A 16216-nucleotide genomic window follows, 5' to 3' on the forward strand; every position below is an offset into this window, starting at 1 on the left:
AATCAGGTGAGTCAGATTTTTTGGGGAAAAAAATAAAAATACAAATATTACATTGAGACAACATATTTTACAGTTTTTTTTTGTTATAACATGATTTTCACTCTCTCTACCCGTATTCTATATGGTGTACTGTATACAGCGGGGTAAAAAAAATAAAAAATATATTTTTTTGTCATATATATATATATATATATATATATATATATATATATATATATATATATATATATATATATATATATATATATATATATATATATATATATATATATATATATATATATATATATATATATATATATATATATATATATATATATATATATATATATATATATATATATATATATATATATATATATATATATATATATATATATATATATATATATATATATATATATATATATATATATATATATATATATATATATATATATATATATATATATATATATATATATATATATATATATATATATATATATATATATATATATATATATATATATATATATATATATATATATATATATATATATATATATATATATATATATATATATATATATATATATATATATATATATATATATATATATATATATATATATATATATATATATATATATATATATATATATATATATGTGTGTGTATTTATTGAGCAACAACTCCATTCACAGTACAGCAAAAAGAAAATCACGTTCAAGAGTGACCATTTTTAATATCTTAAGACATCTGTGCAACATTATTCCAAATGTTACATCACTGCATGATCTGAAATGTGTTTGATTATTTACAAAAACTCGGCATACATCAAATCGTTAAAAAAAGTCCAAACAATATCAAAATAATGGACTCTGACAAACTCTACTGTATATCTAGGCCACATTAATCCAGAAAAAAGGAGCAATCAAGTGCACATCATACTTCACACCAAACTCATATGTTAAGTATATATTTGTGTGGCAATATATACTCGTAGGTTGAAAAATAAAATACTGACAATAGGAGGTTGGAAGAGTGCTTCAAACCAAAGGAAAACAAAAAGAATCAACACACACCTCCACGCTCAAGCACAAATAAGGCTCCTACACGTCCACAGAATGAACTTTACCCAGAGTTTTGTGTTCACCATGGCAGCCGCAAGACATCCTCGACATCGATTACCAATTAAAGGTCATCCAAAGCTGCATGTTTTGATTCAAATCACAAGACTGCAATCTGTCTTCAAGTTGCACAGGATGTCCCTCTCGTACAGTGGTTACTCAAAGAGTGCATTTTGCAGAGATTTAGTCAAACCTCACGGCTTATCTGCAGTTTTGTTCGAGAAGGAACATAAATGCCTTAGCTTGGGTGAATGGAAGTCACCATGTGGAAGCATTCTTACACTTTTTGGAAAAGAATGTTGCGCAATGTTGTTGTTTTTTTCCTTTTGCCACCATCACAGTATTAGAAAAAATGACATTTTTGAATGGAAAAGACATCGCGACTCTTGTGAGCATCTTGAGTAGCAAAATATTTGGCAACAGGTTAGGGAAACTTTTTATCTCTACTCATTGGTTTTATTGCACTTGTTCATTTTGTAGGTATTTCAACTTGTTGGCCATAATGGGAGTGAACAAGCCACAACGTCTAATTGGGAACTTTAAGTAGTGTAAAAGGACATTTATTACCAACACAGAGACCAACCGCCTTCTTTTGCACATTTGCAATTTTATAAATAAACATTGTGGAACAAAAACAAGTAGCCTTGATGTCCAAGCATCTTCCTTTATGCTCACGTCTTAAATAAACATGGGACCTTATGAATGAGTTTGCAATCTATTCAGTTAAAATAAAACATATACATTTACACATATAAGGCTTGAGTTTTAAACTCTCGGTAGTGTTATTGCCATCTAGTATATTTGTAAAGCTTGAAATAAATATGAAGGAGAACTGTACAGGAATAATTTACAACAAGCAAACTGACGAAAACTAAACAAGGCCTCAAAATGGGAGAATATTTCAGTCATCAATTGTTAATTTTGATCGTTAACTTGAACTGACAAAGGGGGAAAACATTCGAATGACAATAGTTTGAAGACGGAAGATTCAACATGACAAAAAAGATCAATTGGAAAAAGAAAATTACCAAGTAATCCGAGTGAGGAAAAAAAAAATCCAAAAATGTTCAAGTCATAAAACCCCAGAAATGCAAGAAAGCTCACAAAACAATGCTCCTGACAATTCACCTTTGCAATGAAGATTTTGCAACATTCGCACTAGCAGAAAGGTTGAACACTCTGCTGGTAAAGTTCATTCTGTGTTGTTTTTTTTTCTTCTTTTTCTCCATGAACACTTTCAGGTATGAAGTAACAGAATATTTCCCGAGGCCGTTGTACAAAAACCAACTCAAAGCAACGGTCGTAGTGCTCGTCATATAAAAGCTGTTTTTTTTGTATTTCTCACGCACGTGCGATCCGATGCAACCGCACGTCTGAATAGAAACCAATACATTGGTACAATTCTGCTTTGTTTTTGTACAACAAAAGATAAAGTGTGCATTGGGTACGCTTGTACATTACATTTTACAACATTTACATACATTTCTTCATATGACATTTCAGGATTATCTATATACATCATGAAAACGTATCAGAAATATTTGGACTGTCTATTTGTCTTAAATATGTAAGTTAATGCTCATAGCCTTTTTTTTTTTGTCTTTTTAATACTTTATACTAAAAAAAATAGTTAATTCAATAAGCTGTAGGCAAATTGCAACCTTTTTTATGGTTCTTTCCATTTCTTCTTACTACAGTAAAAACGGTGATTGGACGTTTCCAGCACCTCAAAAGTCAGCAAGTCAAGTCTATAATGACGTCACATTACGTCACGGAAGGATGAGGGGACACGCAGCGTCAATGTGTAGCACCTTGGACAACTCAGACGGCAGCGAGGAGAGTGACACATTCATTGCTATCTGGAGATCTTCCTCCTTTTGGGTTTGGGCATTTTCACCTGTCGATCCCTTGACGGGATCTGACGAAAACAAGGGGAAGAACGAGAATGTCAATATTGCAACAAAGGACGCTAGGGGGTAAAACAAATAAAATAAAAGGGAGGGGAGGCCGCTGTTGAACTCACCGTGCCCGACATCTTGTCCAGCTCACTCATGGCCTCGTGGATGGCAGCTTCTAAGTGATTATTTAGTTTCCCCGGCCTACTGAGCCAACATTGAGTTAGTACACTGTTGGTCATTAGCTCAGCGATGTTCATGTTTTAGTTTTAAATAAAAAGCCACAACCAAAAGAAAAAGCAACTTACTTTAAGCCTCTCTTGGCAGCTCGGTCAAGTGCCTCCAAATCGTGTGTTAAGGTTTTTAGCTTCTCTGGCTCCACCTGGATGAACAAGATATGAAACTTTATTAATCGTTTGTCCTAACCTAAACTGTTAACTGCGGAATATTGTTTTGGAGGACAGGTGACAAACTGCAGGCCTGCCAAAACTTTTTGAGTGGCTCGTGAAAGTAAATCATGTTTGTACACTTCATGTTTTATAATATCATTCAAATTAAGATTCTGGATTTATAGGGAATATTTACACCCTTTTTTTCAATAAATACACTAAAATGTGACACGCAAAAAAAATCCTTTTGATACCCCTGATTTTGAGTAACAGACAAATCCTAAAAGTAGTTTGCAGTTCACGTTAACTGCATTGCCTAAATAGAAAATCTGGGAATATACATCTATCCAGTTTGAGAGTGGATCATCTACTTTATAAGACGAACAAGAAGACGGACAAAGTGAGCAACAACGAAGGATTGAAGTATACGTTTTGCCTGTACAAAAAAGTCCCCACAATACAATTGTGCACGTTGCCTCACCTTTGCCTGATCTCGCAGTTGCATGGCAGCGCTGTGCACTTGTTCCTCTCCAGCCAGCTTGGCTGGCCAGGGGGGGAAACCCTTCAGTTGGCCCCACACCAGCTCTCCCATGTTGAAGGTCCTGGAACGATAGTGAAGTAGCTCCGATGAAGGTGAGTCCGGCTGCCGCAGGTCTTCCTCGCTGCTCAGACTCTTGGTGTCAGAGGGGCTGGGCGCCATCCCGTTGAAATGGCCATTGTAGTGGCTGTAGTCTTTGGAGCTGGCTAGAGGTCCTTCAAGGCTCGTGGACGAGCTGGGAGACTGGTCGTCAGCTGTTAATTCCTGCCTAGGTGGTCCAAGGACCTCTCCGTACGCCCGGGTGTTGAAGAGAGGTGTAGTGCCATTGACGTGAACACAACGATCAGCAGTCTGCTCAAGACGTTCTTTGTAGTTGGCGGGTGTCCGGCTGCAGTTGTTGAAGCGGTAGCTATCATCAGGGAAAGTCTTTCCGTGGCTCGGTGCTAAGTTGTGCTCAAGCGAGCCATTGGTGGAGCACGGTGGGGCAGGGTGCAAAGGAGCAGGTCGCTCCATGCAAGGACTACTTCTAACCTTGGTGGAACACTCCAGGAACTCCTCACCACACCAAACGACACTGTTGCTGTGTGTATCGAAGCCGCCACTATGAGGAATTTCCCCATCCCACTGCGCCCTGGGAGTTCCTCGGCCAGGAGACCGGAAGTAGTCGTCGGCCTGCGGCCCATCTGTCGTACTCTTCCCTAGATCTGCGCTCTTTTGACCAAGCGTTTGCCTCACCTGCCGGGTGCGAGCTTGCTGAGGTAAAATCTCCCCTTCCCTGTGCAGAACTGCACTGACCACCTGGGGGAGGTTGACAGGCTCCCCAATGGAGGCAGTGAAGGCACTCATGGCGCTGAGGGCAGGCATGGGGCTTGCCTGCGTGGTCCCGCTTACAGTGGTGGTGATGGTTACTTGCATGCCTTTACTGGCGGCATCAACCACAGCCCTGTAGATGGCATCCACGGACTCTGACCCTTTGCCAGGAGCCCTTTCAGAGCCAGGGGTAACAGCTCGAAAGCCTTCACCCTGGTGTGGAATCATCCCTTGCTGTTAAGTGACACAAAAAATACATTTACCATTAAAATCTTGCACAGGCTTGGGGGGAAAAACAATAACTTTTAATGCAAGCCAATCCTCCCACCTGGTAATTTTGGTAGAGGCAAACCGAAGAGTCGGCGTTAGCTTTGCTGCAGTCTGTGTAAGGTGGGTTGTCCGAGAAGTGCTGCTGACTCTGGTAAGCAGGCTGGGAGACCCCACTCTGCTGCATGACCTGGTGTTTATACATCCGTCCTCTGCCAGTGTTGATGTGAGGTTGAAGGCCATGGGAAGAGAGGTTCCCTAAAGAGTGACATATTCAGACAAGAAGAGGAAATAAAGCTTCACACTATATGAACTATATTCCATGCAGAAAGAACAATATATTAGTTGAACACTAAAAGGATGAAGGGATGAACATTAAATAACTACTACATAGATTCTTCAGCACTAAATCAGCAAAGCTGAATTCATAATACATGGTGTGGATACACCATATATCATTGACAATTTGATTTCAACTTTAGTTGTGCAGTTTTTTTCCAAAGGTGATACAAGATACAGTAAATACTGACAATAAAATCCTTGAATGCGACAATTAAGGCATGTATAAAAAATATTGCGGATGTTATCAAGGCTACATATAAAATAATAATCGGATCAGTAAGTCTTCAATACAAACTGTCAGCTGTGTCAGGCTGAGCATGAGATGGGGGATGAAATTCAAGACCATATAAACTACCAAATAAGATCTAGAGCGTCACAAGACCTTTCTTGATCACTTGAGAAATATCTGCACAGAAATCTGATGACTGGCATTTGCAAAGAGATTCTGCCTGTCGTACAACATCCATTCATCAGCACACCTTGTATGCCTTAAAAATTGAGTTTCTCAAATGGTATAAGGTGTTGTTTCATCATCCCCTCCCCAAACATGTTAGATGTGTAAGGACATTTTGGGGTTATTTGTACTTTCAGTATGTACTAAAAGATAGTAGGGGAAGTGACAGTATTTTTATGTTATCACTAAAAATCAAATAAGGTCACATGACAAGCATCTCATTGCACATCCTACTGAGATAATAATAGTACTAGGGAATATGCATCCCACTCCTGCAAAAAATATATACATATTGCTATTGTTACCAAGTCTTGGTTCAAGGAGAAAGTTCCACATTGTCTCCAAGGATTAAGTTTAGGATGTGCTAGAAAAATCACATCCTTTCCATTGCATGTATTTATTCTTTATATACCACTCCATTGCATGTATTTATTCTTTATATACCACAAGTATTTACCTAAAGATTGGTCCAATCCCATAAGTATTATTTAAGAAGGCCGTCATAGTGGTCAAGTGCCTTTTACAGCCTAACACACGCAGTAGAACTCGCAAGCGAAGGGGGAAAAAAAATGCATCACGCACATATGAAAGAAACCAATGGAGCAGCAGTGTTACGCAGACAAAGACAGACTAGCTTCTGTGTGTGTGCATGAGTGTGGTGGCGAAAGCAGCTGGTATGATACTGCGTAGCTGAAGGGCAGCTGTGTGTGTTAATTTTTTTCCCCTCCTCTTTTCTTCTTTCCTTCCCGACACGGAGAGAAACGACACGGCCGACCCCCTTCCCCCTTCCTCCGCGACTGCTATGATATAGTGACGGCTGTTGCCGGGGGATGTTACCATGGGAACCGAGTGATGATTGGTGGTGCTGTCCGCTGCCAGGAAGCTAGTCGGGGGAGTTTGCTGGGTGGATTGGGAGGTGGGGTGGGTCAGGCAATGTGATTTTAGTCTGTGGGGGGATGTGGGCTGGTCAGCTAGGTGGCAGGGTGACTGTGATTGGGGGTTTACAATGTTCATTGTAAACCTCCATTTCTTTTGGGTATTTGTTGATGAATGTGGAAGAGGGGGTCGTGGGGGACTCAGAGTGCACTAGACACAGATGGCTAGATGCTAATGCTAAAAAGATACTTTCAAAAGGCTTCTGTTGCTCTTAAATAGTGCTCCCACAAATTATCTGAATTGGTTAAAGGAGCTGGATTACATCACCTATTTGGTTAACAGTCAAAGTCTATGCGACCTGAACCCAACTGGACCACCATGATTTCAATAAATTGACTGTAAAACAGGCTATTTTAGTACAACAGCAGATTTCTGATACAATATTTATAATATGATCCTAGACCAAGTAGATGCACAATGATTATTGTCTAGTGTTACTTCAGGCAGGTGAAGAAAAATATATATTTTCTCAGTATTGTAAAAAAAAAAAAAAAGAATTAACGATATTCCATGACCTTAAATTGGGGTTGCCTGTCGTCACCCTGTGATTTGTGATCAAATATTTACTGTATATGCCTAAACCCTCATCAAAGTCCTCGCTCTGCTCCCTATTTGGGGTCCATTGTTACTATAGCGACAAGCTAGGAGATCTTTAGAGTGGCCTATCAGGGCCATTTTCCTTTAAGCACAATTATGGTCTTATTTCCATCATTTGACAGCATTGAGTGCTGGTCAACAAGCACACAAACAACAACAAAGATAAAAGCTGACAATTAGCCCCCAATGAGTTATTCATTACCATTGATGTATTGACAGGTCTACATTTTTAGGGTTAACTTGGCCCACTAACCTGGGAAACCCATTAACCCCAGTGACACTTAAATTATGATGAGAGGAGCAGACTTGAAAAATACTAAGAGAAGTTACATCTGACGTCATAAATTTGAACCGACGTTGATCCTTCAGGTGTATTTATCGCTACATTGTTATGTAACAAAGCATAGGGTATTGGTGAAAACGATTTGAAATATCATCACTACCCTTAATGTTGGTTCTCACCTGTGTCAGAAATGTTATTGGTACAGCCCCCATCTCCTCCTGGCATCACCACCATACCAGTCTGCCTCACTTTATGATGGAGGTTGTGCTGCGAGGGATGAGGTCCAGAATGTGATAGTGGTGGCGGATTAGTGTGTGGGCGTCCGAGTGGCATGCCATCAGGGCCTTCTGATCCACCAGTGGGACCCAAAGGACCACAGTTGTTCAAGGTAGGGGGATTAATCTGAGCCATGAAATCAGGGAACTGGCCGGGCCGCGTGCCCACGTGACCCCCAGTGGTATCCACGTTCTGACAATTTTGCGTACCGTCAACTTGGATCCGAAGCCTCTGTTGGCTTATGAGGTTCTGTTGGGGACCACCTGTGACTTTGGATGTGGAGTCATTGTAGTGAAGTTGTGAAGGTCCTGGGCTGAGGCCAGGATGGTGGCTGTTGTGGGAGCTATGATTGCTCATGGATTGGAGGAGTTGGGCCATGGAGGTGTTCGGCGGGAGGTTTCCGAGACGACTAAACTTTCGCATTTGCTCTGCGCCGGGAGCTAACATTTGCTGCCCTCCCAAACTAGGTTTGTTAATCACGTTATAGACTAAGTTGTTGTTGATGCTGCTGCTGTCGTGGTTGACCGGTGCGCCGCCTGCCGATTGCTTTCGTTTGCGAATGGGGTCCCTTTGTTGAGCCATTAGCTTGTCTCTCAAAGCCGCTCGACCGCTCTGACCCTCAGGGCAGTTGAGCAGCATGTTGAAATTTGGCGGGAGCATAGGATTTAAAGTGCTGTGTCCTTCCACGTCTGCATGACCGCTCATGGAGCCAGGATGCGCGCCGCCCCCTGGATTTCCTCCACCACCTCCTATACCAGCAGCAGCCACACCAGTAGTGCTGTGTTTGTTTTGATGTGCTAGCTGTGCTTTGGCTGCTGCTGACAATAGACTGCTGGCTGGGAAGGAGGCAGAATTCTGTTGGTTGAGAATCTGGTTTATAGGCATTCTCAACAGTCCTGCCTGGCCCTTCAGGGAAGCGCTAGGCGTAGGCAAAGAGGAAGATGAGGTGGGCGAGTACATGGAGTTGTGCTGAAGTGTGCCCATTGAGGAAAGCAGCTGGGGATCTCTGTACTGGTGTATGACGTCATTTTTGTTGGAGGAGGGGCTGGAGGGCATAGCTGGCCTAGGAGAGCCCATGGCCGATCTGGGAGATCGAGGGGGGACCTTCATAGTGACGCATGTGGCCTGATGCCCTGATGGCATTGCAAAGTTACCGTGATCAGAAGAGGTTGAAGAAGAGCGTGAGCGATGGGGTGAAGCTTCTATTCTTCCAGCCATGTGAACAGGGGAGGTGACTGGGGATGGCGACATTGAGGAAGCTGCGCCAATCTGTTGACTCCTCTGAACTTGGCCAGCGTGGCCCACGGGCCCAGACTTCACCGTGGGCAAAGGTAAGTTACTTGGCAAGGGGACAATGGCAGGAGGGGGGATGTTTACATTCATCATTGATACCTGAGTGTGGATGTTAGGCTGGAAGTTGGGGGCGTTGGCTGGGGACTGGTTCATAGGCTTACTGGGGATAGGGTCCAGAATGCCTAAAGGATCTTTTTCAGATGTCAACTGTCTTTTTTGCAGGACGCAGGGTGGCACACAGAGAGGTTGGGGTGGTGCAGGATGCACAGGTGGCTGTGGTTTATGGTAGAAGGCTGCAGTGGGCATGTCCATACCATAGGGGAAGTTTCCACGTGGCATATTGTTCATGACGGGGCTTTTGGCAGTGGCTGTGGGTGACAGTGGTGTGCTAGTCCTTCCTGTCATGGCACAGGCTGCTTGGCCCACAGGAGAGCCATGGAGCATTATGCTAGGTGGAGAAAGAGGTGTTCTGGAGTTTCCGTGGATGGAAGCTGTACCGGGACTACCGGCTCCTGGAAATGCACAATAATTTGTTCTTTGAAAGCCTTCGGGGCTCCCCAGAGTTTCTGGGTTACAGGGTGATTGCGATCCATCCCCACATAGTTTAGAGTTGGAGATGGGTGGGCTCAACATGCCTCCATATCCAACTCGATAAGGGGATTTGGGGCCTGGATCGCCAATCTGTAACCTCTGTGGCCTTGAGTAGCCAGCACAGAGCTCTGGTTGCTGGCCTCCACCGAGCTCCTGAGGTGGATAAATCTGCTGTTGATGGCCAGGTAACATCACCATCTTGTACGGATTCTTGCAATCCGGGCCGGCAGCACTGGGAAGGACATCGTGTGGTTTCGTCCTTATTGCTCGATGAGTAGCGGAATGCGACACAACCACAGATGATGTTCCTGAAGGTCAAACAAAACATGTTATTTTACGAGGCATCGTGACATTTAATCATTGACAAACACTAGGTTATATTAGATTTTTGGCATTTTAGTTAGTTTTGGAATTCATCAGAGAGATTTTCCAAAAAGCTGGTTCTGGTAAATCTTTCAGGAAAAAATAAAATAAAATTCTACATTTTCATTGACGTACCTCCAACAGGACTTGTTAGTGTGAGAGAAGGGTGTCTCTCCATACTCTTGTGCAGTGTAGCCACAGCCAGCAGTTTCCTCTTGTGAATACAGAGTTTGGTGACATCCTCATCTGATTTCACATCTTCCGCTGTCCTCTGCTTGACCACCGCCCCCAGATCAAAGTTAAACACCTGAGGAATCAGATTTGTGAATAACTTAAAATACGACAAAATAAAAGCTAGCTCTGGTAGTTGTTTTGGTGCTCAGTTTTGAGACAAGTAAACACGTAGAGTAGTCATAATAAATAATATAACTACTTATAATACAATACATATATATATAATTTATTAGGGATACCTGTAAAACTGCTTGTTAATGCAAATTAATGGAAAGTCTATCAACCAATGGCAGCAACTCATGCATTCGTGCATTGACACAACTAGATCATCTTTAAAGTTCACAGAAAGGTCCGAAAAGAAGAGAGCCTAGTTAATTCCAATCAATGATCAACAGAGAATGGCCAGACTGGTTGGAGCTGGTATAAAGGCAATAGTAACTCAAATAACCACTCATTACAACCAAAGTATGCAGAAGAGCATGTCTGAACGCACAACAGGAAAAAACCTTGAGCTAGACCGTCTATGGGAACCGAAATCCACACCAGGTACCACTCCTGTCAGCTAAGAGGGGGAAACTGAGGCTACATTTGTACAAGCTCGCCAAAATTGGACAAGAAACGATTGGAAAAAATTTGCGTGGCCGAATCAGTCTCGATTACTTCTACGCCATTTGGATGGCAGGGTCGGTATTTGGTGCCAACGACACAAACTTTGCCTTGTATCAATGATTCAGGCTGATGGTACAAGTGACGGGAAATATCCACATACAAATATTCTTGGCACACTATGGGCCCCAAGTCCCAATTGAGCATGATTGCAATGCCACATCCTATCCGAGTATTGTTGCTTTATGATCAAAATGTAGCCATTTTCTGATGGGCACTTCCAACAGGATACCGAGACAAGTCATACAGGTAAAATGATCTCAGACTTGTTTCATGGACATGGCAATGAGTTTTGCATCATGAATGTGTAGATGACAAATCTGCTGCAACGGAATGATGCCATCATTACAATTTGGACCAAACTAATCTATGCCATGAAGGATTAAGGCACTACCGAAGGCAAGAATAGGGTCCTATTAGGTACTAGTAAGGCATACCTAATAGATTAGCTCGTGAATGTACAACTTAAGTTATCATGTTAGTTTTATTTTATTAGGCACTACATTCATGTGAAATGTTTGGAAAGGCTGGACAACATACATTTTAAATGTTTGGAAAGCGTCAGGAATGAGAAGTTGTTACATTAAAATGAAACATATCTATTTCAAAATTTAAAACAATAGTCAAGAGACATTGGTTTTTAGAAAACAATAATTCAAAATTAAACACATTCAATGTTTCGTAAATGAAATAAAAAAAAAAATGGTTGGCTATCACGACAGGTGTGCAGAAACATTGAAACAATTCAAAAAGGGTTGGATTATCCTGTGCACAATATACTTAGCGTAGCATTTCCTATTCAAGCACTACTAAGGTCCCGGAGCAAACATTTTGGTGCTTCTGTGCTCAATGTATGGGTAATTTTCGGATTTAAAGTCAAATAAAAGATTGCAGTAAACTACCTTGTGCAGGATAAGTGGGCATTCCAGACCACATTTGCAGGTTCCATCTGTTAGAAGGTAGTTCTTCACCTGATCCATACTGGAGAGCACTGAGCCACTGGGACTACACAAAGGAAAAAATATGCAGATGACATTCAACACACAGCATTAAATGTTGGTACAAAAGCCTTATAATTTTTTTTTTTTAAGAAGGATCATGCAATTACTATTGGTGCATCTGGATGAAGCAATCAAGAGGTCTCGAGTCAAATTTGTCGGAGGTGTTGTTCAAACAAGTTCTTTCATATGTGACACACCAATACACAAGTGAATGTGTGCATAAGCAATTGACAGCTTCAGGCCATGGTCAAAGATGCAGATGGGATTCTTTCCAAAACCAAAAATAACTTGACACTGGCCAACTGTTTAGCTCATTGTGATGAGTACTCTGTGTGTTGCAAAACATGAGACCTGCGACACCATAGGTCTATGTCCCAACAGATTGGATTATCACAGTGGGCAAAACTTTTAACATTTCAACAAAACAGTAGACTACGACAGCATACAAACGATTTGGTCCGGAGTCAAGCCAAAATGTTTGTGCTGTGCACCATTTGGGCTGTTGTGAATACAAACCAGCAAACTCTTATGTGGAACAAATAGTCGGTCCCAGACCTCACTGGAGAGGTGGTCTCGGTTCACGTCCACAACGTGACGCAACATTTAAATTCACTGGCTGCCATTGACTGAGGCACTGGCCTGCGTGGGTTTTCTCCGGGTACTCTGGTTCCCTCACATTCCAAAGACATGCATGATAGGCTGATTGGACACTCAAAAATTGCCCTTAGTTACGAGTGTGAGCGTGAATGGTTGTTTGTCTCATTGTACCCTGCGATTGGCTGGCCACCAATTCAGGGTGTCCCCGCCTCTAGCCCGATGTCAGCTGGTATAGGCTCTAGCAACCCCCGCGACCCTAGTGAAAATAAAACGGTTCAGAAAATGAGAAATTACATTTTGACCAGAATGAAAGAAAGCTAACCTTTGAACCCTGTGATGTGATTCTAGTACGTACTTAAAAGTGATAACATTTTAGGGCACAGGGCAAAGTTTCCTCTGAAAATGGTTTTCTTACCTGACATACTGGACAGTGCCATGCTCCCTTTTGCGCTGCCAGCCAATGGGGACTTGGACAGGGACAGCCTGCCTCTCATCTCCCGTCTCACAGTCCTTTCCGCCATTCATTGCTCAAATGGATTTTCGCTCACACCTCCGAGGTAAACATCAAACGTTCATGGTCAAACATCCACCAGAGTGTCTGCGACGCACATCATGTTCGTCTTCCAATCGTCAGCAGGGTAGCTTCAGTATAGGACTCGGAGGACGGGTCGGGGAAGGGTGTGGGGGGTAGGGGGGGTTGACGGTCGGGTCAGTTGACCCTACCCTTTTAGCTGCTTCATGGTTGCAGTGCTGATTGCCACACAGACCTCCATTACTTCCTCTTGTCATTCAGAGCCATCCCACTCAGGAAGATGAACAGGAAAGGGTGTGCTCAACACAGCCCCCCAGGCACACACCTTCACCTTAACTTTTTAGTACCATCTGTCCGTGTTGTTAGCGTGAATTCACCATGTTGCATCCCAGAGGCAGCTGGGTTGTGGTATTCCCACGGTTCCTGTACAGGTTGACAGAGTGTGAAACAATTAATTCATATACAACACTATGAATTACTAGATAAGGAAAATGCAAGCTAACTGCATAAATATTTCCTGCCGGGTATATGGGAGCTCGCGGATTGGGACTGTGAGTGACAATGCATCCCTGCAACCACAATTGTTGCTGACTCATAAGGGGAGAGGCTAGCATGCAAGCCAGCCAGACAACTACAGAAGGACTGATGGTGTGTGTGTGTGTGTGTGGGGGGGGGGGGGGGTCTTGCCTTTTCACTTGTAATGATAGGAAATAGTAGGAACTTTGGTAGCCAAGAAACCGCCACAACGTTAAGTCTTATTTTGATATTTTGCTGAGAAATACAAACTGGTTTAGTTTATGCAACTACAGTATAGATCCAATAATATTTTTTTTTCAAAAAGGACATAAAGCAACCAAAAATAGCTCAAGGTAATAAAAAAATTTAAACATCAGAAATTGATCACTACAAATCAAATTGTGGAAGTTTCTTATCAATAAACATTTAAATAACAGTTAAATCAAACACTTCTGAAATATTCCAAAACAAAGTTGAAAACGTTTAAACTGCAAGACCTGCCCACGCAGGTCAATGAAATTACAAAACAGCTCCTACAAAAAATTAAAAACATTTATATATACTTCTCAAACCCATTAATGGATTTAAAAAATAAATATTTTTCCTCTAATATAGAGGGCAGAGGTCGACCGATTTCATTGCTGATTACTAAAAGACTGTAAAAGTTAGAATGCAGCTTTTTTTATCCTGGTATGAGAAGAGTTCATTCTCTGCTATGGCAGATTTGATGGTTACTTAACAGAAAACAATAAAGAGTTGGCTTTGAATGAGTTCAGGTATTGGACAGTGGCATTCATGGTATTTGTTGCCCCTTTGTTTTTTATTTGCTTTGCATGTTAGCATGACGCCAGTTTGATAACATTAATAACAAACAATGCAATCTGACAAGGCAGTGATAGTTTTTCTTTTATATTTGGCTTGACAAGAACTTTAGACAGCCCCCTTTCTAAGAAACTACTGCTTGTTCTGAAGTGAATTGCCTGCCACCAGAGAGCAGTTAAACCCCAAATTCTAAAAAATATAAACCTCAAATCAATGCTTATTCTTAAGTCCATTTACCACTGGGTTGATTATTAAAGAGTTGACCAACAACTGGGACCTAAATGTTTCCTATTTAGCAATGTAGCATTTGCTAGCCAGGGGGTTGCTATGGTCATCAAATTAGTAGAGTTTGTGATCATTTTACATTTCTTCGGGGCACAATTACCTGTTTAACGCCACGTCTGGAGATAAAGTGAAGATGTCAACAAAACTACAACAAACCCGTCTACGACGCGGTGGTCATTACTCGGCTAGCGGGAAAGCAAAGGAAGGGTTAGCATGCCAAGCGTCAGCTGTCTCGTCGATAGCCAGCTAGCTTGTGAGAGGAAAGGCACCGCCAGCCAACTACACAACCTCCGCGACGCTTCGCGTGCCGAGTCGTCACCTGGCTTGAGACGTTAAACGCGACCCCCGGATTTCGATGGGGAAAATGCCGACGTGAAGCGCAGCCGGGCCCGCGACAAGCTCGGAGCCAAGGGGCCAAAGCAAGGCCACGTCTAGGCCCGAGTCTACACACACAAACATGCACGCACGCACGAACGCACGCACACATACACTAGAGAGACGCTTTCAAAGCTACAGCGTTCATGCCCTCGTCAAATCCACACGTAACAGTCCCTTGTTACCCGCGGACTAAAGTGAATGCACATTGGCGATACTACAATGGTTAGTCCAACCAAGCGTTGTTTCTGATCTTAAACGGGGAAAAAAAAAGAAAACCTACCCATTAGTTATCTGCCTCTGCTGGTTCTCCTACACTGGGATATTGGAAATGATGGAGAGCTGCTCTGCGCATGCGCGCTTGCCACAACCACCAGATTGGAGGTGATGCTCCCCCAATGTACTCGTATGACTCTTATGACTACTACTCTTAATCTATCTATATATTACTACTATTCTGAATTTATCTATGACTACTACTCTGAAGGTATCTAATGAAAACTACTACTCTGAAGGTATCTAATGAAAACTACTACTCTGAATTTATCTATTGAAAACTACTACTCTGAATGTATCTATTGAAAACTACTACTCTGAATCTATAACTACTATGAATCTATGATAGAAGCTACCAATCATATATACCCACCTTCCTACCTATCAACCTATCTAACTACCTCTAGTTTTTTTTCTTAAGAAATGTACATAGGTATTAGTACATTTTATTTGAAATGTTTTATGTCCCTTGAAGGTTTTTGCACTGATTGGTTAGGCACTTTCTTTTCGTTGTACACAAGTGCTAAAAAATCAAGGAAAATATACTTTAAAACAATTATTGTACCTTTTAAATATTTGTATTTTTCAGGCAATTCCAATTCCTCCCGACTGCGGTGTGATTGTGAAGGTCAATGTTTCTGTTTCTGTGTATGGCCTACAACTGACTGCCTATCACCCAAAATCAGCTCCAGCGACCCTGACAAGGATCAGCGGTGTTGAAAATGAATATAATTGTGAAGAAATTATAGCCTTACCAAATACATAT

At 41.7% G+C, this 16216-nt stretch overlaps 1 protein-coding gene across 4 annotated transcripts; it reads right to left on the bottom strand.

Annotated features, from left to right (window-relative positions):
• Positions 1-702: 702 nt before the first annotated feature.
• Positions 703-15570, bottom strand: mbd5 (methyl-CpG binding domain protein 5). Of its 4 annotated transcripts, XM_077727807.1 has the most exons (11): positions 15119-15282; positions 14900-14984; positions 13060-13599; positions 11949-12051; positions 10282-10453; positions 7803-10091; positions 5073-5269; positions 3878-4978; positions 3316-3389; positions 3136-3214; positions 703-3030 (listed from the first exon to the last, which is right to left on the bottom strand). In XM_077727807.1, exons 3-11 carry the CDS (start codon positions 13167-13169, stop codon positions 2968-2970), a joined length of 4188 nt encoding a protein of 1395 aa, XP_077583933.1. In that variant the 5' UTR covers positions 13170-13599; positions 14900-14984; positions 15119-15282; the 3' UTR covers positions 703-2967. The 4 variants fall into 4 exon arrangements, with proteins under 4 accessions (XP_077583933.1, XP_077583951.1, XP_077583926.1 ...); XM_077727825.1 differs by lacking the exons at positions 14900-14984; positions 15119-15282 and adding an exon at positions 15458-15570 and having other exon boundaries at positions 3136-3211; XM_077727800.1 differs by lacking the exons at positions 14900-14984; positions 15119-15282 and adding an exon at positions 15458-15570.
• Positions 15571-16216: the final 646 nt, after the last annotated feature.

Source organism: Stigmatopora nigra, chromosome 1 (genome assembly GCF_051989575.1).
Source record: "Stigmatopora nigra isolate UIUO_SnigA chromosome 1, RoL_Snig_1.1, whole genome shotgun sequence".
Lineage (NCBI taxonomy): Eukaryota > Metazoa > Chordata > Actinopteri > Syngnathiformes > Syngnathidae > Stigmatopora > Stigmatopora nigra.

Bases quoted from the DNA above. Each gene is read 5' to 3' on its own strand.
- mbd5 (XM_077727800.1), bottom strand. From the start codon at position 13,169: ATGAATGGCGGAAAGGACTGTGAGACGGGAGATGAGAGGCAGGCTGTC. The intron at 10,092-10,281 runs GTACGTCAATGA...TTTGACCTTCAG, and splicing joins ACTAACAAGTCCTGTTGGAG to GAACATCATCTGTGGTTGTG. The intron at 5,270-7,802 runs GTGAGAACCAAC...GTCACTCTTTAG, and splicing joins CAATAACATTTCTGACACAG to GGAACCTCTCTTCCCATGGC.